General features: G+C 40.4%; 2 protein-coding genes across 6 annotated transcripts in view; one reads left to right on the forward strand and one right to left on the reverse strand.

The window, feature by feature from the left end:
• The window catches only part of LOC126386189 (alpha-tectorin-like), a 42,010-nt gene extending 26,433 nt beyond the window's left edge, over positions 1-15,577 (forward strand). Inside the window, exons 13-14 of one of the 3 annotated variants that reach the window (XM_050038367.1) lie at positions 1,021-1,113; positions 11,330-15,577. In XM_050038367.1, the coding sequence (XP_049894324.1) occupies positions 1,021-1,113 (93 nt within the window). In that variant the 3' untranslated portion in view covers positions 11,330-15,577. Of the gene's footprint in view, positions 1-1,020; positions 1,114-4,941; positions 8,707-11,329 lie in introns of those variants that run through there. The other 2 variants (XM_050038365.1, XM_050038366.1) reach the window with 2 other exon arrangements.
• pxk (PX domain containing serine/threonine kinase) overlaps positions 9,784-24,062 on the reverse strand; it is a 37,643-nt gene continuing 23,364 nt past the window's right edge. The window contains exon 18 of one of the 3 annotated variants that reach the window (XM_050038368.1): positions 9,784-17,694. In XM_050038368.1, the coding sequence (XP_049894325.1) occupies positions 17,483-17,694 (212 nt within the window). In that variant the 3' untranslated portion in view covers positions 9,784-17,482. The other 2 variants (XM_050038370.1, XM_050038369.1) reach the window with 2 other exon arrangements.

Consider the following 24,062-nt stretch of genomic DNA (forward strand, 5'->3'; position numbering starts at 1 on the left):
CATCTGCCAGCAACAGAGAGCTATGTGTGAAGGGGGTTAATATGCCGACTGGTGACTAGTTCAATAGACAGGTCACTAATAATAGGCTTGGAACTGTTTACGTGAACACGTCAGTTTATTAGAAACAACAACATACATTACGACATAACAGCAACAGAGCTCTCCGGCACCTCCGACAGTATGCACGACTCTGGCGAGCTCAACGAGAGGAGATTTGCTGCATCCCCGAAGTACAACAAAACAAAACATTCAAATGTGGGACTACGGAAGTGAGCAAGAGGGTCGGAGTTCAGGGAGCGGATGTAGTGTGTCCCAATAGCATGCATACTGCATGCATACTGCATACTACACTACATACTTTTTAAGGGCAGCTGCAGTACATACTAAAAGTATATAGTAGAAGTATGCGATTTGGAACGCAGGGCTTGTTATCCGGAGCGAGGACTACAGTGTTTTCTTCCGGTAAACGTAAACACGTAACATCTGCCCGCCCCCTATCCAATCAGAAACCTTCCCTGCCCCAAACCTTGCGCAGACCTGAATAAAGGCAATTGAACTGATCTCCCATGTAAACCCTCATTCGGAATGAATATTTCCCATGTAAACTACCTGGAAAGACTTTAATTCCGAATGATTTCATTCAGATTTATTTCATTCCGAATGAGAAGCTATCATGTAACCGTAGCCAATGTCACATCAACGAACACTAAGTTCAAAATTCAGGGGTTCAAGCCTTAATGGCTGAAACCCTTTTTTGTTGTGCTGGTTTATTATTTGTAATATTCTTTCAGAATGAAAATATGAAAATACCGGTGACATGGCAAATCATAGACACTTGAAATTTTCACCAACTTAACTTCAAACAATCCATGTTGGCTAGAAATCTGGAATTGGTGCTTGTGGTTATGTTTTTGTTTTTGCTTCAGTCCACAAATACCTGGATCATTGTTGTTTCTTAAGTGTGCACCGGCTGAACCATAAAACTTCATCTCTGTCACTCTCTCTCTGTCTTTAACCTAGAACTGCAACCAGACCAATAGGAGACGCAGATCTGCCAAGTCTAAACTCAAAAATCATACCTCAACCATCGTCACCATGGCCTGGGGTTCTTAGGTAAGACACATCTCTGACAAATAAGAGCCAGTGACGGTGCAGTTGCTTTATGTGTGAAAATATGCTTCACCTCAACTTCCACTGAAAAACAACAAGGGGACATGATGTAAACTTCCTGTGTAGTGGAGTCTGACCTTTGAATTTATGCGTCCAAGCAAGATAAAGGTTTGACAGGAAAAAAACTGAATGTCTATTTAATAGCTTTTTCTGAAGCTTTCAACGGGAAAAACTGGGTAGGGGTCAAAGTCACCAGCCAGAAGTCAAATGACCAGGAGTCAAAATCACTGACCAGGAGTCAGAAGAGAGTTAGAGAAAGATCAAAGTTCAAAGCTCCATATTTGACAGCATAAGCCCCATTTCCACCAAACAACCAAGAGTAACCCTTCAGACATGGTACCTAAACCCTAGCGTTTCCACCACAGACAGTTCCCTTAAATGTGGGCGGGGAAGTCTGCATCTCGGTTATCGTCCACAGAACGAGGCTGCACGCCGACATTTTCAGAACAAAATAAAACAGAGAGAGTCTCTCTCCGTGGGATATTTTAAAATAACGGGTTTGTGTATTTAGTCCTTCTCAGGCAAGCTCAGGGGTTTTAGTGTTGCCGTAGCCCACAGGAACAACGCTTCACAACGCTTCTCTTTTCTCCGAGTGAGGATTAGAATAGTTCACATAACCCCACCAAAATTAATATGTATGAATGCTTGGAGATCCACTCATTACTAAAAGTGAATGTCATATAAAAACTTAAGTAATGGTCAAAGTTAACATTACAAGTTAACGTTCCACCTTAAAAGTTGCCAGCAGTCGGCCCAGTGAATTAAGTTATTTTTTCTCAGACTCCAGCTGCTGCAAGAGGCAGCAAAACATCCTTTCATTTTATAGTTACAGTTTACTTGTAAAACTCTCCATGGTATGGTTGCATGAGCCTCAAAACCAGCCACAACTCAGCCCTGAGCAGAGTGACCGTCCTCTACTGACCAATCAGACTGCAGTGCTCACAGCTCCACCTTTTAGTACCAGATCTGTGTGCTAGGTACCCCAACAGAGGGGGGACCAAAAATCGGGACAGTACAGAACGGTTCCATGGGTACCATCCACAACTTTTCACAATGTAAATGGAAAAAAAGTGTACCAAACTGAACTGTACCATACTGCTTGGTGGAAATGGGGTCATACACACCTGTACATGAAATCAACTCAACCATCTCGATCATAAATGAGGATGACCATGAGACACAGTTAAAGCTCCTCAAAAAGATAACAAATGGACTTTTTCCAAAGGTCAAAAATTAGATCTCTCTTGCAATATAAAAGTTGTTTGGGTGTATGTGTCAAAAAAAAAGAAACAGCATCATAGTGATCATGATTTTTTTTTTTTACCACTGCTGTTTGAAAGTACAGAAATAAGCAAAGAAGAGCTGCAGGACGACTTTAGTCCTGAGACAAAACAAATGGTACAACTCAGTTAACTTCTCCCTATCCAAGAATCAATCCGTCAAACATAAAGGCTGCCCTCCTACTTCCACCTGTACTGGACAACAACTGAAAATAAGATCAGCTTTTAATTTAACACAAGAAAACAAGTTAAACTTTTAAATCACAAATCTACCAACATGTAATCCTTCCGCATCTGGTCATTTCTGGTGACTACTAATAGGGGCTTCAAAAGAAAAATCAGCCAAGATCAGCCCCCACAACAGCCTGATAGAGGAGTTCCTGGTTACTCTGCAAGAGAGATGCTGCTACATAGAGACTCCTCTGACATCAGAGTCTCAAATGCTGTGACAGAGGCCAGGATGAGGATAATTGGAGGGCACAGGTGGTGGTTGACCATGCTGAGGAACAGCTACACCACAATGTGCTAGTTGGAGCAGTGGTGTTGGGACAGGCACAGCTTGGTAGCATTCCAAGACCTCTTTATGACAGAGCTCAGGAAATGGATAAGTATCACATGGTCCAGGAAGAGATGAGGGCAAGAGTGGATGGTGTGCCAGCAGGATGGAGGGGATTAGGGTTGTGTATTGTTTAAAAAAGTACAATACCAGTACCCTTAAAATGATACAGATACCAATAGAGCACTCTATTTGATACCCATAATGTCAAAGGAGTGGTAGTACAGCCATATGTCCGTCAGCCTGTATGGGTTGTAGCTGCTGCTGCAGGAGTGTGAGCTCCGTGCTAAGTATAGTGAGAGTCAACCTGCACACACAGTGACAGGGCTAACTGTTAGCGTCACACAGCTAACGTTACTGAACGGTTAATAACAGGTTAAACAGTCAGACAGAGTTGAGCTGTTTCAGTGTTGGTGTGTTGTTGGGACTATGTGACGGCTCGGTGTTGGATGACAGCTGCCGTTACTGTGTTAGCTTGTGCTAACGGGGCGGATGCTGACTGACCATTTACAGGGACGAGAGCGGCTCTGGAGGCAGCAGCAACTGAAAGTTTGGTGATCCAGCAGGGAGCTGGGACGGTCCCAAATCAAACCCGTGGTGCAAAAAAGATCAAATGCAGGTATTGTTCGACTGGGAACATTTTGAAATTACTTGGTACTGGGTTATTTCGGTTGATTCCGTAAAGGTATTGACTACAGATACCCTGGCTTAGTTTGAATACTGCAGTGGGGTGTGTAGACTGGATGGGAGCAAGCTATCGCCTGCAAGATTACTTTGTAAAAGCTCTGGAAGACTGAGCCACTCCAGATCATGTTCCTGATCTCCAGCCCATCCAACCTTTTACAGTAGGGTCTGGCAGACTCACTGGTGTGCACACTGCACCAGAAAAAGGGATCCCTGGAGCATATCCTGAGTTCTTCTCTGAAGGTACACAAGAGTGGTGCTACAGGTACCCTCAGCAGATGCCATCTACACTGGGGGAGAGATGGGGAGTGATGTCCAAAATAGCAAGGCAAGCAGCCCTGCTGGAATTCAGCAAATTACTCAGATGTGGTATGTGAGTTTCAGAGGGGAGGATGGCCAGCTCAGTGAGGTTGGCAGTCCCTATGCAGGGCCTTAAAGCTCTTTGGCATCACAGGACTATACAGGAACACAACCATCAGGATCGTCACTCCTCTGCTACTTGGACACAAGCTGGGCCTGATCAACCCTGGTTGGATCCCCTGAGCAAGAGTGTCTTGATACAGACTCAAATATAAACCAAGATTCTGTCACTGTATGGCCTATTTCTCGCCTATAATGTCTTCAGAAACATATCTGAGTGCACTGTTTGGCTGTAATATGAGAATTTGTGGACAAGAAATTCTTCTTGTATTGTAGAACGGAGGCTTAAAATGCTGCGATCAAATGGTAAACCTAAGCAGCGCTGATCAAATATGAACCAAGATTCTGTTACTGCTTTGCATATTTTTCGCATAAAATGTTTTCAGGAACTTATTTTAGCTCACCGTTTAACTGTAATTCGAGCTCGTTTGTTACCAACTGGCCGCCATATTGGTCCCTGTGTCAAAGCGGTCAAGCCTGCATCTCAGCTACCAGCGGCATCTTTTATTGTGTTTATTAGCATTGTAGGTTTTCTACCTCTCCCCTGTTTTCTCTGGTCATGTAGCATCAATTTCAAAAGTATTTTTGAGTTTCCACAGTATAGACAGCCCAGTTTTGTGAGAAGACCATCTTTCCAGTAGTGAAATACTACTTTAAATACCAGCACATTCTTCAGGATGCAGGCACCCAATGTAGAATAAGCAGAACCACAACCCCTGCCCCCTTGCTGTCTATATAATATATTTAGAATTCTACTGCTTACCTCACTATCTCCGAGACAGAAGAGAGACGTTTTCCTGCCATGATAACTTTCCACGGTTGTCTTCTCAGGTTGTTTCCACGGTAACTTGGAATGGGCAACAAAGTGTGGACCTCCAGAATGATTCCTGATGAAGAATCTGGACGCCTGAATCTCTCTGATTTCATGGACAACACCTCCTGAAAAGATTAGCTCAGTTATGATTGCTGTGAAGCCACGTAGCACACAAAACTGTAATTTGAGGGGTTAATCTGAAACATAAGTTAACTGATGTCTGATTCAACAGCAGCTCACAGGCAAAACCATAGACTGTGTATAAAGACATACGACGCGTCTCCACTTACTCCCACTGTACATATGTGAAGCTAAAATATCCCAGATACCGCCGCTGCCATCTTGCTCTGGGGATGTAATTCAGAGCCAGAGTCTGTGCAGTAGCGAACTCCATGGTATCAAGTTTCCCGCCCATATACCTGCCCTACTTCTCATGAGCAGTGCCACTGAATGCGAGCCCACCGATTGGCTCACACAGGTGTCAATCATATGGTAGCATTAAACAACTAATTAAAACCAAACTTATCAGAAAAACGGACACTTGAACAAACAGCAGCATGATTAGAACCACCTTAAATGACACAAACCATCTTTGGGAAAAAATTATTTGATGTGTACTTGTGATGTGAGTTTTTAGTTTGACCCATGTCCCACCACTAAAATGGAGGGGGCGGGCTTTATGACCTATACTGCAGCCAGCCAACAGGGGGCGATTGAGGCGTTTCGGTTTCACTTTTGAGGAGCTGTCATGTCGTCCATCTTCACACACAGTCCATGGGCAAAACCCCAAAACCATCAACTGTCTGAATGAGAGCGTCAGAGAAATCCTTTAAATGAGAGCATCGAATTAGAACTTAAGAACAGATAATTTCTCATCAACATACCTGAGCATATCTTTGACGGAGGTGAAAAAATAGTTAATCAGTGAAGGTGCAAATCTTGATTTAACAGTTATTAGACGATTTTTTTCTTTACACACTCCCTCTAGGATCTCTCACAGTGTTATCATAATTATTGTGGGCATTCTTCTGACTGGATTTCAATGATTAGACTAAGTTGTAAACTTTCACACATAATGAGGAGATTTATTGAATTTGCATTCATTGCTGCGATAACAAGATTGTGATTTCCTGGAGGGACTGATTCTGTAATTCATACTTTTACTCTATTAATACTACTATGGTGAAGCTTTTAATTGTAACCATCCTAAAGACAGAAGAACACATTTTAAAGAAACAGTCTGACAGGACATGCTTAGCTGTGTTTAGCATAAAGACTGGAATGCAGCTGAGTGCGAGAGGTGAGTGTCAGCTGCCTTCACTCGCTCTACTTGCTCTACGTGCTGTATCACTTGTCCTGTCTATGCATGTGTTTCTACCTTCAGGAAACCCACAACACAGAGGGATAACACCCAATATACAGTTGTAGACAACTGTCGGAGTCTCACCTCCCACTTCTCCCTTTTCTGTGTTGTAAGATAAACATTTGAAAACAAATTACTTTAGAAGAGTTTTAAATGACTGAAGCAGTTAGCCAGTCTCCCCCAATCACATTTGATTGGATACATTTATGTACGAGACATAAATACATTTTACAAAAAGAGATAATAAAGCTCACTAAAGAACAACACTGGGGCTGATGCGGCCACATTTCTTAAATTTCTCTTGTATTTCCTCTTATGAGAAGATGCACCACACATTCTAAACCATTTAAATCTGCTGTTACCCAGGTGTGCTGAATGATAAATCCCACTTGATCACAAGTAACCTATTAGCATAAGTAGCACCCCTAAACACTAGATAAGGGCAGGTATTATGCCGTGTGCAACAACTCTGGTACATGCCAGAGCAAGAATTGGAAAGATGCCACCAATAAAAGGGTGTAAGAAGAGGAACTTCAACAGTGGTATCGACATGCTGTTAAATAAAATGTCAACAGTGTAAACAGGTGGTTTTCCAGAATGTCAGTACAGGTGCTACAGGAAAATCAAAAACCCAGCAAAAATCTTCACTTGTAAATTAACCAGTGATTAAAGTGATCAACTAATTGTAGTTGAGTAAAAAAAAAAGAAGCAATATTTCCCTCTGAAGTGTAGAAGAGTAGAAGAAGAAAGTGGCACGAGATTAACATACTCAAGTAAAAAAGTAAAATTATAGTCCTTGAACATAAAAATTATGTTTCCTTGTTTCAGACAAACAATTTATAAACTTTAAAAATGTAGTGTTTTTCTCTGATCTTGATAAGAGTGCTAGTGACACAGCAAAAAATAAGAAAACACCAAGAAATCAGCAGACAAAATCAGAGCAAAACGTGGTTACAAAAATAAGAGGAAATTTGTTCATATGATGCTTCCTGTATAAGGGCAATTGTATCTTATTTGTTCAATCTGTACACAAACTGAGCAACAACAACAACAAGTGGCTGTACTAACTTCCTGGAGGAAGACAGTTCCAGTAAGATACAATGTGTTATTTGTGAGCTTCCACTTTTAATGCCAAGCTAAGCTAACCATGTCCTGACTCCAGCAGTCACTGTGAAAGACTGTAACTGAAATGCAACTTGACAACTTTTTATCTTTACCTTATTTTTCACAGACAGCAGCCTGGAGGCCTTAGTCCGCTGGTGACAGTAAATCACGTCAGATTTGATAACTACGGACATCAACATGCTTATGATTAATAGAGAAAGATTAATCCATACAATTATGACTAACAATGCTCAAACTGTGGCCTTAGTGACACCCAGACATGCTGTTCTGCTGTATCACTTGTCCTGTCTATGCATGAAAACAAAAAAAATCAAAAAAGGGAACATGGGCAAAAGAAAAACACGAGTTTGAGTCCATTCATTGATTCTTCTGTTCCTGACTTCAAAGTGCACACAAAGGTGGTGGATGATTTTCATTATTAACACACACAATCCACTCCAGTCATGCTACACAGATGACAAAGCTGCTGCTTTGACCTCTGACCTTATAGTCATAAGATTTACAGTCAAAACAATAAGAGTCATATATGCTGAACTATAAATAATGGTGTTTAAAGAAGCTCTAATCTAGCTATTTTATGATAACAATTAATCAAATGACAATGTGAAAGATGTCACTCGTAGTGATTAACCTACAGATAATTATTAGTGAGAGTTTCAGCTCATTGTTTGTCTGGCCAACAAAATTACTGTCCTGCTTCCCTCTCATCTCTCTCAGTGATGTTTACAGAGTGCAAAATGCTTATGAAAAACAACTGTACTCTACCTGCTCAGCACCACACAGCAGACAGACACAGTTAGAGACTAGCTGGTGAGCATAGTGGAGCATAAAGCAGCTGAAGAGACGGATATTTCCTTCAGGAGTTTGTAGACTTAAAACAGAGCTAACACAGTGAATATTGGACTAACTTTCATCAGGTGGTCACAGGCAAGTCTCCAAATTAATTATAATATTATTCTGTAACTGATGGATGTGTAAATAATCAGCTATCTGCTAAGAGGTTCACCACATCAACTTAAAGGTGACAGTAAGTCACTATTGTGTTTACAGTTTGTTCCTGCTGCCCCTTATGAAGCCAAATAATTAAATTAATGCAGGTTTAAGGTGAGTACTTGTTCAGTTCCTCACAATATTTAACGACACAGGGTCAGCTCATCTAACGTTAATTTAGGAGTAGGCTAAATTTTCTCACTTAAAAAGGTCCAGTTTGTGGGATTAAGGGGGATATATTAAAAGAAATGTAATATAATATTCATAACTGTCTTTTCATCACTTTAATCACCTGAAAATAAGAGTTATTGTGTTTTCTTTACCTTAGAATGAGACGTTTTATATCTTAATACGGAGTTGGTCCAATTAGTTGTCATACGCGAAGTCCGCCATGTTGTTTCTACAGTAGCTCGGAGCAGACAAAACAGATCGGGCCAATTACCGTTTTCGCGTCGGCCACCGTAGTTCTCTTTCACCTACATACTCCTACATCCAGGCTTAATCGAAATGTCCACCCTTTGGATGTGCGGACCATGGACTGTAAAAATTGCGAACTGAGCCCTGGCGGACTTCAGTTGTACATAGTGTGAAGTGTTCACTGTCATCACGTAAAGTCTGAGGGCAGAGACTGCAGATAGACAGCCCTCCTGACTGTTTTACTGGTTGCCGTGGAAACGGTCAACTATTGCTGCTGTCATGTTCAGTGCCTACTCATCTGACCCTGCAGATAACAATCAGATACAATCCCATGTATAGCCTTTTTGTGACTAAAGAAAAATGTAGGTTATTAATACATCTCTATACAACATGCAGGGTACAGGTGTTTATAATACCTAGCCATAAACCAGACTTATGGATCTTAAAAGATATATATATAAACTTTATGTGACCTACACAGCTGCTGTATGTTACAGAGGAACCTTTCAAGCAAAATAGTAATTTTAATTATTTGGCTCATGTGCAAACTTTCACTCCGAGCAGACTTGTGTATAACGCTGCTTTCTGTTGTTAATATGGAAGATTAAAAATGCCTAAGTAAATGCAAATCAAAAGAAAAAAGTAAAAATATAATATGTATTTCATTTTTATTTTTTGCATTTACTGCAATAAAATTAAATGAAAAACATATGCTAAAATTATTAAACCTTTGATTAAATCTTGATTTTCATTTCAACATGTGCATGCTAAATTAGTTTTATGAGGAGGTGCTCGGGAGCTTTCACATATGCATTTCCTTAAACATACATAAAAAGGAAGTACATATTACAGCGTGTACCATATTTCACATTATTTCTTTAATTTGTTTTTATTCAGGTGTTTTAAATCTTTCAAAGTATTTTTAAAAAAAACAGCATTTGCAATAAACATGACTTACTCTTGATTTTCCTGAACCATTTTTTAATCAATATTCATTCCGTTGATACAGTTTTCATTTCATCACAGCAGGCTCGCTAGAGTTTTTAATATTTGAATATAGATGATGAGGAGGGTCACTTTGCAGCTGCATCATATTTATTTAAAGGCGACATCAGGACAAAACATTGGAAAACATTTGGTGTGTGACTGTAAATGACCTGGAGACTGAAGAGTGGTTTTTCATACCAGTTTACTTGTAACCCAGCGTCGTCTCTGGGACTCTGAATTTAATTATCTTTGACAAACTCTGTGGACATATCTTCCACCCCTCGTGGGTAAAGTGCTGCAGAGAAACACACTGATACAATTTAATGACCATTCAAAGACACGAGGACCATCGCATTGGACCGGATTGCACTGAATAATAAATGATTTCAGCACAGAGCACTGATTTAAAAAACGCTCCGAGTGCTAAAATTCAGATTGTAGTGATCAGAGTCATCAGGATTCACCTGAGCTCACACAGGTGAACGCTTTAGCACACAGAACATCAGGTAATACACAGGTGAGTGGGATTAATGTAGCGTGGAGGCTTCCTGTGGAAATCCAGTTACAGTTTACTGCTGCTTCCACTGTCACTTCTATTAAGATTTAAAAGTAAAGTAGATCCTGGCAGCCTTGTGGTGTTGTGCTTCTCCCCTGAGTCACACCAACTTTTAAAGGTATAATTCGAAATTTTAGGGAATATGGCAATTTGTTTTCGGGTGGAGAGTTAGATGAGAAGATAGATACCACTCTCATTTCTGTCTGTTAAACATAAAGATACAGCCAGAAGCTGGCTAGCTTAGCTTAGTTTTGCACAAAGACTGGGAAACAGCTAGCCTACCAAAAAGTTAGGCTATAAAGTTTGCCTAAAAGCACGTCTGAACACTGCTAACATGTTGGGTCTCGTTTCTTTAATCTAAAGAAAGATTAGTTAATTTAAAAATTTTGGTTGGCGGACTGTGTTAGCTCCAGACTGAGTCAGGCTTGCGGTTTCCCTGTTTTGCAGCCTTTATGCTACGCTAAGCTAAGCTAAGCTAAGCTAAGCTAAGCTAAGCAGCTGCTGGCTGTCACTTCATATTTAACAGACACATATAAGATTGATATCAATCCTCTCGTGTTACACTCAGGGCAAATCAATTCCCAAACTGCCAAACTATTCCTTTAACCACTCAGCCCAAATTTGTGTCGTAGTGAAACACAGTGGAAGTTTAAGATTCTTAGCTGCAGTTTCACTGTAACTTTGAAATTCCAAGATTTAAATCCAATGTACAAGTAAAAACAAGTCAATATATTTAACTGATTTACAAATAAATGAAAAGCATTTGCAACATTTACAACTTTCCAACATAGATATGTGTGAATCCAGTTTTTAATTGTGAATCTAAATTCTGCGCTTGTGGATTTGCATTTTAAGCACACTAAGTCTTTTTGTTTATATATTTGCAGATCTGTTTTATGTATGCAAAGTATGTCGTGAGTTTTCAACCTGTTCACACAAATAATACTGAGACAAATCATCTCCACAGATCAGCAGTACTCATGGAGAAAAGCTATCCTTTCAGACGGACAGACGGATCTGAATCGCCTGTTTCCCCTCAAAACCAAGAATTTGACTTTTAATCTCACTTTAACTTTAAGGGTTCAGTTTTTCCTCAAAACCAAACCTAAGGGCTTATTTTTATTGCTAAAACAATCAGTCAATTAACTGATGAGCTGGATGTCAGAAAGAAAATCTGCAGCAAGTTTGATGATCGATTAGTCATTTTAAAGGTATACTCTGCAGGATCATCCTCAAAACACACGGTATTAACTCATACAAAAGTAATTCCTCCCAAAGAAGCAGCACGTGTCCAAGTGGAAGCTACAAAAAATGTTGTTTATCACTGTAAACTGAACATTTTGGGGTTTTTGCTCTGTTGGTCAGAGGAAACAAGACGTGTGAAGATGTCACCTTGAGGTCTGGAAAACTGTGACAGACACTTTCACTGTTGTCTGACATTTTATAGATGAAACGTTAAAGAAAATCATCATCAGTTGCTTAATTAGGGAGTTTTTTCTGATCTGCCTGAACTATAATGCCAATAACCACATAAAAACATCCTGTGTGCTAAAGTGTTAACACCCTCAGACAGAGCTTTATACATACAGATGATCCGGTATGTATGACATTGTCACATACAATATTTCGACAAAAACAACAACAAAAAACATTCATTTCCCCATACGCACAAGGATCCATATGGCACAATAAAATAAAATAATCTCAGACAGCAAACATTAAAATACACCAGAATGAAACAGATGCAAAACGCTTGAAAATAACAAGAATCAACACAATAAAGGTCTGAAATTAACCCTCAGTGGACGTCAAATGAATTAAACTGACCTTTGTGGAGGGAAACATTGTTAAAGTCACCAGTGTTACCAGCAGGTGTTGCAGTGGAGGGCAAACATGTCACTTCTCTGATGACGAGGATACCACCACTTTCCTTCCTTCAGGTTATTTTTTATAAAGAGTCTGAAACTTGCTGCAGAAAGATCCATTTGCTGCTTTATATCCTTCCATGGTGGTGCACTGATCTACACTCCAACATCTATTCTGATAAACAAGTTGGGCTGTTCCCAAATCTGAATTTTCCAGTTTTCCTGTTTGGTACGAATTGAATTTCTAGCTAGTCAGGGAGAAGTAAATCCACTTTTTTCTTATCTGTGGATGTTTTTGTTTAAAAAAATACTCAACATTATTATAGGTGTGGTTTCATCAATATGCCTTTCCATGAACTATCATAAATATCTACATTATATCCTCAAGAGACCTGGACTTGGAACTTTTGGTATGTATTTTAATTTCTCCTAGCTATTTGGGATCAGTAGGATCTGATAGCTATAAAAAACTACACTTTGTAAACGATAATAAAGTCCCAATGTCTTCAAACGAGATGATAACGAAGTCCAAATGTCTTCAAACGCATACCTCCTAATTACCAGCGTCTTAGCTTGTTACTGCTGCTAAAATTGGACAAATTTGTTGCCGTATCAAACTGCAAACATTATTAATCATAAATAAACAAGTTTCAACCATTAAATGTGATGTGTGTGTGTGTTTGTGTTGAGATTGGCTGCAGACTGACTTGGCAGAGATGGCGGCCATCTTGTTCGTATGTGGATAAGTGTATTGTGGCCTTACTACCACTAGATGGCACAAAAAAGTGTCCACAAACGAGGATGACAGGTCTAAGTAGAGCAGAATGAAGTATAAGGTGCAGGAAACCAAAGATGCGACGTTCTCATATGAGGACACAGGGTCTCAGGAGGATATAAGGCCTAAACCACCCAGATATATGACAGTCCACATTAGACGTGAAGGTCATTTCGAGAAAAATTTAAAAAAAAACTAGAAAGCTTACAGCCTGACAAAAATGAATCAGCTGCTGAGAAACTTTGCATTTATTAACCACTTCATCAGAAACAGAATGAGCAGGTGGAGGATGTGACAAGCTAGATTTCAAGTTGATGAGTTGTTGCATTACAAAAAATTTCTAATTATCTAATGTCCAGTATGACAATTAAATATCACCCTTGTAATCAACTTTATTTTACCACACATCTGTTAAGAAATAAAACAAAAACTAAAGGTGACTAAAGGTTGACTGAGATGGATTTTCTCTCTGTAGCAAGTTTCAAGTCTTCGCTAGTTGATTTTCAGAGAAACCTATGACTATCTGGAAGGAAGAGAATCTAAAGACATGGTGGATGATCTGGAAAATGATCAGCAGCGATGTCAAGTGTGTGATTTCAAGTTAATGGGCCAAAACATGCAAAAGCAGCAGTACAGGTCTTGCAAGTATAACAATAAAGTTTTATTCTGGTGCAAAGAAGCAAAATCATAAAAATCTTACATATCGGTAATGTTGTGTTTTTTAATCTCCTGCCACGGTTAAATTTCAGATTAATTTCAGACCCTAAATACAATCAGAGCTGAGCGGCTCGTCGCTGTGGATTCATGTGGCTCTGATCACGGACAGGACAGTCGTCTGACCAGTATCTCTGTTTTACAGGCTTTCACACCAAAAGTGCAAGTTTGACCTTGCGTAGAGCAAAGTCATTATTTCCAATGGAGAGAGCGGCTGCACCAGCCATAGTGGCACACCGAAGTCTTATTGACATGAGGCAGAAGTTATGATGGAGATAATCTCACTGCTGGAATTCAGAGCACAAAATTAAATTTTCCACCAGTTTTGTAAATTTCATTCCACTCTCCTCACCAGGAGACAAACAATCTGAGAGAATGAGGATACCAGTTAAGAAGATTTCTATTCTGATTGTTTTACAAAGCATTAGTTACATATCCATCCAAATTAAGTGCAAATTTTCAGAAAAACTGCAAAGGAAATGTGTTTCCACCTGCTACCATTATTGTTGGAATTAGGAATTGGTGCAATAAGGTAAGCGATGGTACAGTTGGTGGTGTTAATTCTCCAGTCAGGTGCCTTTAAACCATTGCAGAAGAAGAGGAAAGCTGATGTTATGAACGTACTTCCAGTCAAACCACAAATGGTGGAAAAAAACACACATATAAAACATGCAAATATGACATTTATGTTTCATACATTAAAGGGTAACTTCTTTGGTATTTTTCAGCCTGGACCATATTTTCTCATGTTTTTATGTTTTAGTGTCTGATGGACACAACAGTTTTTAAAATCTGTCTAGTAATGAGCGAGAGGGCTGCAGCCAGCAGCCGCCTGACAAGCCCCGAAGTCGTCGAAATCCGGCGCTTGGGCAGTGACTTGCGGTGTCAGAAACCAACGAAATAAGGGGTCCTTTAACGTCGGCATGATACAAGGCCAGTTGCCGTTATAGTTTAACTCCACCCAGCAGCGTCAGGGGGAGAGGAGGCAGGACAAGGACGAAAGTTAAGTGGTGAAAGTCCAATTGGGGCGGGTCGGTCCAACAAACTTTTTGGACTTTTACCCGAGAGAGTGGTGTTTTCGCCACCTGTAAGATTCTAAAGCCAATCACTGTTCTCTTTTCCTAAACCTAACCACGTGCGTTTGTTGTTGAAGGAAAAAAAAAAAAAAACGTCAATTTGTAGTGTTGTACCGATGTAGTGCATGTATTTTGAAAGAGACTGTATGTAAACTTTAAATTTCCTGCAAAAACGGAAGTGTATATTGAAAGAAGGCAACTTGACACGGCGTCCCAGAGCGTCAACAACCAACGCACCCAGGGTACCTTGCACATCGTATGTGGACGTGGAAAGTCCATGACCAAGCACGTCAATATGTGACGAGGTCGGAGTGAGAATGTGTTGGCCTGACAGTCTGCAATGTAACATTAATGGACAAATGTGCATCGCCAATTTACGTCCACTAAAAGTACTTGTTTTTGCCACTGACAGGATCAGATTGTCATTTTAAGTGTCAGTGACATTATGGAAAGGATCCCTACAGAGATAGGCTTTTTTGTTGAAGAGTATGATCGTTTTTGTTTTGCTCTCACCAAACCCACCAGACTCCATTCAAATAAACAGTACTTACATCGTCTTTAAACACACTTCATTCAGTGTCAACAGAAATAAAATAAAATTCACAAAAGCCGTCTCGGGTCGTCTTTCCACTATTTTAACAACCACAAACTCTGCTCTGGTTGAAATAAACCCTTAATTCTTCAGTTAGTTGTGAAAACATGTTGGCTCTATTCACGCTAAAATTACTGATTACTAAAATGGAGTCTGGTGGGTTTGCCAAAAGCACTTTTCATTTAAACAAAAATGATCTTACTATTTTACAAAAGTCTATCTCTGTAGGGATCCTTTAATAAATTTGTCAGACACTTACAATAACAATCTGAGCCTGTCAGTGGCAAAAACAAGCACTTTGGACATAAAGTGAAGACAAATGCCCAGAGTGGTTACACTGCAGCCTGTTTCACTCAGTACTGGACAAATTTCAAAAACTGTTGTTCCCATCATTCTCTTAGACACAAAAATATTAGAAAATAGAGTCCAGGTTGAAAAATACCAAAGTAAACCTTTAATTTGAGGAAGTTTACCGTCTCCTTGATGGACATTAAACTTACATGCTTCAAGTATGTCATGACTAATTTGCCAAATCTGTTTCCATTTGTACATTATCATATTTTGTTCTTATCTATAAACCAACTTTTCCATCTTAGCTAAGTGTAAAAGCTTTTTCGAGATATATATTTTTTTTGAATTTTCCACTCAGCTTTTTTATGCACAAATTGAAAGTGCACAAAAAAACAGGTGGATGGAAACACACTAACTGTAGTCTGTAGCATCGTGGTTAGCTGCTTTGTAGGATTATGTGCCGCCCTTAACTTTGTGCTCTACATCGTGAAAACTATTCACTCTTTCATGTTTGGTCTGAAACGGCTGCAACGTTGTTCAGAATGAATCTACAACTGACCAATGAGGACGCCTCATGCCTACAGAACTGAACAAAACACAGTTTATATGTTATTAACTGGAATGAACACCGCAGAGGATTCATGTCATGGTTTTAACAAACGCTCACTGCAAGAATCTCTAACTGATGAACTAATTGCACAAATGCAGCAAAGTCAAATTTATCTCAGGAGTGATCCCACCCTGACTGTGGTCGAGGTTTGTGTAGTTTCAGACACCCTTCTTATGAAGTTATTTCTGTCTGTAATTGGTCTGACTTTCTTAAAATGTGTGAAGATAAATCTGCAAGGTCACTTCCAACTAGTTGCCACTGAAAATCAACTTACACGTAAATATTTTCTTGGATCCAGTTATATTTTTCTGCCTCTAATACAGCGACCTGCCTTATTTTTGTTGTTTCCAGATGTAGACACATTTTAAAACACTTCAAACACAAGCTGATTCAGGTAAAATATTCTGCACTTTCACTTGTTTTAGGAAAAGCAGTTTTTTGGATGTAATCATAGACAAAAATGACTTGATTTTTTTTCTGTGCAGCTGTATTGATTTTCAGGAGTTGTTCTTCATCACTGTCGTCCTGCAGTGAAACAGTCTATGTGGAGCCTCGAGGCTGCATGTTATGAGATGATTTCAAAGAGGGAAAGTTTGGTCCAGTTTCAGGACCAGTGCAACGCCATGACAGTGTCACAGCACTGATGTTAGAGTTTTGGATCCAGGAAATTCAACTTCATCGGCCAGCAGGATGAAGCATCCACAGCGGCTCCAAAACTTCAAATCTCAAAAGTTCAACCGCCACTTTTACAAGCAGAAAAGAAGCGAGCTGGCTGCCCGCTGAAGCAGCAGATCAACCAGAAAAGCTCACCAGACTCAGTTTGAGTTTTCCAACTTGTTATATATGCAGCCTGGTGGCTCTCCTTGTGATAAAGTAGTCAGAAAATCAAACCTTCAGGTGCCTCCGACTGTCCAGAGTTTTTAAAAGGGCAAACTGAGGCAGCTATTTCCCCCCGCCCGCTCTCCACTCTCTCTAACCACAGCAACAGATTTTAAAAATTTAAAAGCAGAAAAAAGCAGGAATAGCGATAAAAACTAAAATGGTACTTGGATTTTTTTTTTTTGTTAGTGATTCCTTTTCACATCTCAGGGAGTGGCGACGTGAACCGGTCCAGACCACAGTGCAGAACCAATGGGTCGGTTGTGTCGCCGTACTGACGGTTTCCTGGTCAAGGACAGGAGGGGGAGGTGGGCGGGGTCAGATGATGGGTTTGCTGCGGTCGACGGTCTCTGCCTTCTTCAGTTTGCCCTTACTGAAGGCCTGGATGGAGCTCAGCAAGGCGGTGCGACCTCCTCCCGCTCCATCAGAGGACAGAGGAGGAGGAGGAGGAGGACAGGAGGACGAGTCCAGCGTAGGAGGGGGAGGAGGAGGAGGAGGAGGAGGAGGAGGGGGACAAGCAGACTGGGCTCCTGGATAAAAAAGAGAATGAGAAGGAAAGAGTGTAAGAAAACAACATCACTGGTTTCAGGTGACGTTCAGTTTCCACAGGAGCTGGTTACACAAAGATAAAGTTAAACTGGTTTTACTTTTAAAATTAAAAGGCTAATCAGAGTTACAGAGCGACCACATTAAACTCTCACTTCAATTTCAACACTTGCAGAGGGCGAGAAAACGTGTCTGCATCAAGACTTATCGCAATAACGTTGGCTCATTGGTTGAAGATCAAATGTAAATTATGTCCAAAAAGAAAACGTACATATGCACTATATAATAAAATCAAGTTTTCAGTTTGTCCATCTCACTTAAGTCATTTTTATTGCAGCAAATTGTACCTAGTGGACTGTGGACTATCTTGAGTAACCGGGCCATGACTCCCGGGAAAGAGACACTGCTGTAACTACATTAAACTTTTGTGTCAAATATGAAAGCTAAAGAATTGTGATGAAAGACGCAATGCTCCCCTACTTATATAACACAAGTTAATTTGTTGTCATTTTTTATTGTTTTTTTACTTTTATTTTTCTTTTCTTTTGGATTCCCTTTGACTGGTCTGCTTTCACTGTTTGTTCTTGTGTTGACGGGTGGGTGGGGTCGTCCTTTTGTCCTTACTGGTTCTGTGTTCGTTTATTAATACTCTGCATATCGTAACTCAATTACTAATAAAAATACCTTATTTTAAAAAAAATGTTAATGATGTGTTCTGTGTGTCTCTGTAAAGAGTTTATCTTTGTGAAACCAGCACCTGCAGGTCAGTGTCCAGGCTGAACTCAATCCACCATCAGTTTCAACTTTCAGTTCAATTACTGAACAGTTTTTGATACGACAGACACATGTTGGTCAGTAACTAACACGTTACTGAGGTTTGTCGCAAAGCCTTATTAGCCTCAGCAGCTGTTGCTATGGAGATTAAATTAAATGACAGTTATCAAATATTCAGAACAAAATGATCCAAAATCCAAAGTTCCACAAAGCTCAACTGTCGCTGCCCGATCTGTACCAGAAACCTGATTTGGTACTGATCAAGGAGTGACATCAATCACCCAGGCTACGTTCAGACTACAAGCCTTAGTGCTCAATAGGGTTTCAACTGTTTGAGGTTTCCACAGTTTTATTGTAGGAGTATTAGTAGGTCCGATTTTTTTTTGTTTGGCTGTACCCATCGTGAGTTACAAGCCAAGCCAAGGGGTTCAAGTATCTTGGGGTCTTGTTCACGAGTGAGGGTAGAGTGGAGTGTGAGATGGATTGGCGGTGGTGTCGTGGAGAAGAGGGAGCTGAGCCAGAAGGTGAAGCTTTCGATTTACCGGTCCATCCACGTCCCAACCCTCACCTATGGTCATGAGTTCTGAGATCATGGGTGCAAGTGGCCGAAATGAGTTTCCTCCAAAGGGTGTCTGGGCTCAGCTGTAAAGACAGGGAAAGGAGCTCGGACATCCAGAGGGAGTTCGGAGCAGAGCCGCTGCTCCTTCATGTTGAAAGGGTTCAGTTGAGGTGGTTCAGGCATTTGCTCAGGATGTCTCCTGGGCGCCTCCTGTTAGAGGTGTTCCGGGCACGTCCAACTGGTGGGAGGCTCCATGGCAGACCCAGAACATACTGGAGGGATTACATATCTTGTCTGGTCTGGGAACACCTTGAGATCCAAAAGGAGAAACTGGAAAGCGTCGCTGGGGAGAGGCGTATCTGAAGTACTTTGCTCAGCTTGCTGCCACCACGCCCCGGCCTTGGATAGGTGGTTGAAAATGGATGGCTGTTCTCATTGTTTTTAAAATGTAGCCAAAATCAAATTCAAGTGCGAACTGGTCACTGTCCTAAACTGACCTGCATGCACATAAGAACAGTTGCAAAGACATCACATGCAGCACGGTTTTGTACTAAAGTAAACAAGGAGACCACTCGAGTCAGTGTTAATGCTTTCATTTATATGTTGATGTGCAGTGGAAGCCAGCAAATTCATGAGCAGATAACAAGGACGCAGAGAAAGAGAGCTGAATTTAGTGGATGTGAAGGCAGAGTCAGGAGTGATGGGACTGTGATGTGAATGGCGTCACAGGCTACTTTTAAATACATCTGTGTCAGTACCTGTCGACAAGACAAGCGGTAAGGCTCTCAGTTCAGGGGACGCATCTGTGAGTGATGTAAAAGTCGTGAGAGCTCCAATATGACTGTTCAGACGAAGGTTGCATCTCAAAAACTCAGACCTGTATCTGATTTAGGAGCACGTATAAAAGTGAACCTAGAATTGAAAAGATCAGATTCCATGTGATCTGTGCTGTTCACACTTGTTATGAAAAGAGAAACCTAGATCTGAGTCACATGAATTTGGGCTTGTGCTTGCAGTCTGAATGTAGCCTAACCTCCACCTACCATCACCATCACCCGCATGGCAACAGAACCCCCCCCCCTCGGTCCATTTGTACATGCTTTGAACTGATGGTGAATTGAACCTAAACCTGGTACATTCTCTTTCAGCTGTGCCATTTTGCTTTGCACCCTAAGCTGAATAAAACCCAGGGATAACAGGCAGAGAAGCAAAACGTTGGGGTGCTCTAACATGTGGGTGAAGCAGAGACCAAAAGCTGTGACTTGAGTCCACAGACTCCACCTTCTGTTTGTCCGCACAGTTAATTATCTGCAACATAATGAAAGGACATCCGTCAGTCTGACAGATGGTGACCACACCTGGAGAAGCCCGTCACTGCAGGAGATATTTAGCATGTCTGACCAGATTTTCAGTGGAATAACATTGTTTTTGTGGTGAAGAGAGAAAACACATTAAAAGCGAGTTTTTAATAATTAAACAATTGACTGAAGAGCTTCTGCCTGCAGGGGTGACGGATTATCTCCAGGATGGCTGTGGGACAAACTGACTTTCATTACATTTAGCAGCCACAGTGACCTTATTGTTTTCCCCATGTAATATTCAGATGACTCATCAGTCACGTCCACACCTCTGTGATCAGCTGTTTTAAAGAAGAGTCCAGCTGTGTCCACAGATTTCACAATCAATGTGATTAATTGTGAAATCTGTGGACAGATCTGTGATCACCTGCTGGCACAATTTCTACAAGCTGTGTCTGAAGTACACACCACCGTGAAGGTGTAAAAAATAGGCCTGAGTCTGAACTATGAAAAAAAAAATGTTGACAGTGATCAATTATCTGCAGCAGGTTTTCACGTCTCTGCAAATTAATATCTTTGTAGAAATTACAAAAAAAAAAAAAAAAGTCAGACTGGAGGGGAGGAAATCAATCTAAAAACAAATAGTCTGTTCCCGTATTTATCAAGCGTCTCACAAGGATATTGTGCTGAAAGTTAAACTAAGACTAAATCACTCTGCGTAGGACTGAGAGTTACACATGAAGTATAGTAGGAGGTAGAAATGCAGAATAGTAACCACCTTCATGTGTAGGCTTTTTATATTTAGGCTAAAACCTTAACCAGTGACCCAGGAGCCAGAGCCTTCAGCTATCAGGCTCCTCTCCTGTGGAATCATCTTCCTGTTACGGTCCGGGAGGCAGACACCATCTCCACATTTAAGACTAGACTTAAGACTTTCCTCTTTGATAAAGCTTATAGTTAGGGCCGGCTCAGGCTTGCCTTGTACCAGCCCCTAGTTAGGCTGACTTAGGTCTAGTCTGCCGGGGGACCTCCTATAATACACTGAGCACCTTCTCTCCTTCTCTGATTATGAAAAGTTGGTTCTTCTTCATTTGCTAACATTCACATCCCATTACAGCATGTCACTAACTCGGCTTCTTCTCCAGAGCCTTTGTGCTCCACTGTCTGGCAGGTTAACTCGAATCGTGGCTACGCCTGGATAGTGCGTCGTGGTTACACTGCTTCTCGCGTCCTGCCTGATGCTGATTACTGCTGCTGTTATTATTACTCATACTTATACTATTATTGTACACATATGAAAATTATTGTCACATACATATACTATCATATATTAATATATACTTACAACATATGTTACCAAAATACTATTATTATTGTTATATTATTACTAAAATCGATGGTATAGTAGCTATTGTCATTATTGCTTGCCCTGCTTCTCTCTCTGTCTCTGTCTCTCTTTATGTATCATTGTATCATACGGATTACTGTTAATTTATCATGTTGATCTGTTCTGTACGACATCTACTGCACGTCTGTCCATCCTGGAAGAGGGATGTCGTATGCTTAAAGTCCTCTGAGGCAAAGTGTGATTTGTGATACTGGGCTTCATAAATAAAACTGAACTGAAATTGAATATATACAAAACTATAATGCTTAAATAAATGCACACCTCTACCAAGAAGCTATTTGCATAGCTGGCTGTAAGAGTACACAAGCAACTACATCCCTAAGAAAATCAATCTACGTACAGTTAAGAAGGAAATTTGACTCAGCTGTGTGACATATTCTTGTCAGTCCTATCCAATCACACATTTAGCATGAATGTTGCATTACTTACTGTACAGTGATGGTGTTGGAAAATATAAAATCATCTCACTGTCAAATTCCTATTTTAACTACACACTATATAAATCAATTGTACTTACTTATAAATCAATTAAAACTACTCTGAAAATTGTATAACTGCAGCTTATTTTTCAATGATTAATTCTGTGTATTATTCAAAGCACTGTAGGAGCGATTAAAGTTTGATTTATTACAGTTAACATTGTTGTTACAACATCAAATCATCACTGTTTCAAAGCGGGGCTGTGAGGATCGTGCTCACACAATGTCAATTACAAAAATGATTCAGTCTTTGAAGTAACAGTATCTTTTCATAAGGTCATTTTCATCATTGAACATCTTTCTTTCCTCCAATGGATTTGCCTGAAGGCCATCTGCTGGCAACACCCTGGAGTTTTCCTAAATATCAACAGAGACAGGGTTTTCTTGGTTGAGAAAGCTGATAAATGCTTTTACTGCTAGCTGTAAAACTGGGACCAAAAATACGTCCCTCTGAGAATTTTTGATCAGTCAGTACACGGTACTGATTTCCTTCTGTGAGAGGCTTGATAAATACGAGCCCAGATCTTCAATATGGTCCAGCTGTGATGTGAATTACACACAATTTGTAATTAATGTGCCTAAAAATGAAAACCTGCCGGGGTAAAGAAACCAAAATGAGTACATAAAAGTTTAATCTGATTTTGCCAAGCTGTTGTAAGACAATCTTTTAATGATGTGGTCAAAGTATTATCTGAATATTAAACAAAACAAAATCCTTGTAGAAGATTTACTGAAGGGTTTGGTCAACTGCAGAGCAGCTCTGTGAAACCAGGAGGAAAACCTACAGTATGGGTGCAAAAGAAAGTGATAACCAACAGCTCAAAGCAACAGACAACAGTTATATGAGTGAAATAAGCTTCTGAACAAAAATAAACAAAAATGTGACACCTCTTCACCATGACCCCCCCCCATCCCAAACACAGAGGCACAAGCACAACAAACAGAGACAGACAAACAGACAAACAGACATGCTGTAACTGACTGACCAGGCAGACAGACAGAACGGACAGATCACAATCTCCAATGAGAACATCTGGACTGAATCAGGGAGGACTTGGACTGTCTGTGAGGTTTGGTTTCATTGTAGATTGTGAGGTTTTTATAAAGATGTGCGTACACCCTGTTCCAGGCAAGAAGTGACTCTTTGACTCTTATAGGAAGCTTCTTCTCTTCAGATTTTTAATTTTAGTGTTGTTACTTTGAAGTGATTGTTTATAGGATGACGACCAACGTTGCTTCTTGAACTAAACTGCTTGCAGATGGTTTTAGAGTTGAGATCATAGACTGTATGATAAAAATGGATGACATGACAAATCCCCAAAGAGTGAAGCCAAAACATCTTGATCACCCCCTGGTGGCTGGCTGCAGTATAAGGGTACGGTCACACATGATGTCACACACGCTAATGTTAGCCAGCAAGCTGGTAAATATGCTGAAATATAATGTTATTAGTATATTTGTCATTGTCTTATGTTCCATTCCTGTCTCCTGACTCACTGCCAACCAGGCAGCATCTCTCATCTTGGTCAGTTTGTATTTTCCATGGCCAATATTATACAATATCAGCTGATTAAACACGGCAACCATCGGTGTCTCATACAAACTTACTCTGTTGCTAGTGGTTGAGGCTGCGACTTCGCTGGTCAAAGTTCACTAAAATCTATGCAATGCGAAGATGCGAAATTGATTTGCTGCTGGAAACGAAAGTTTTAATTGCCCTTTTGCTCGCACTGAATGGAATTAAAAAGGGGGTGAATATTAATTTCTGTGTTCATCTGTACCCTTAGTCATGAACCCAGCCCCCTCCATGTTAATGGATGGAACATGGGCCAAA

The sequence above is a fragment of the Epinephelus moara genome, chromosome 24 (genome assembly GCF_006386435.1).
Source record: "Epinephelus moara isolate mb chromosome 24, YSFRI_EMoa_1.0, whole genome shotgun sequence".
NCBI lineage: Eukaryota > Metazoa > Chordata > Actinopteri > Perciformes > Serranidae > Epinephelus > Epinephelus moara.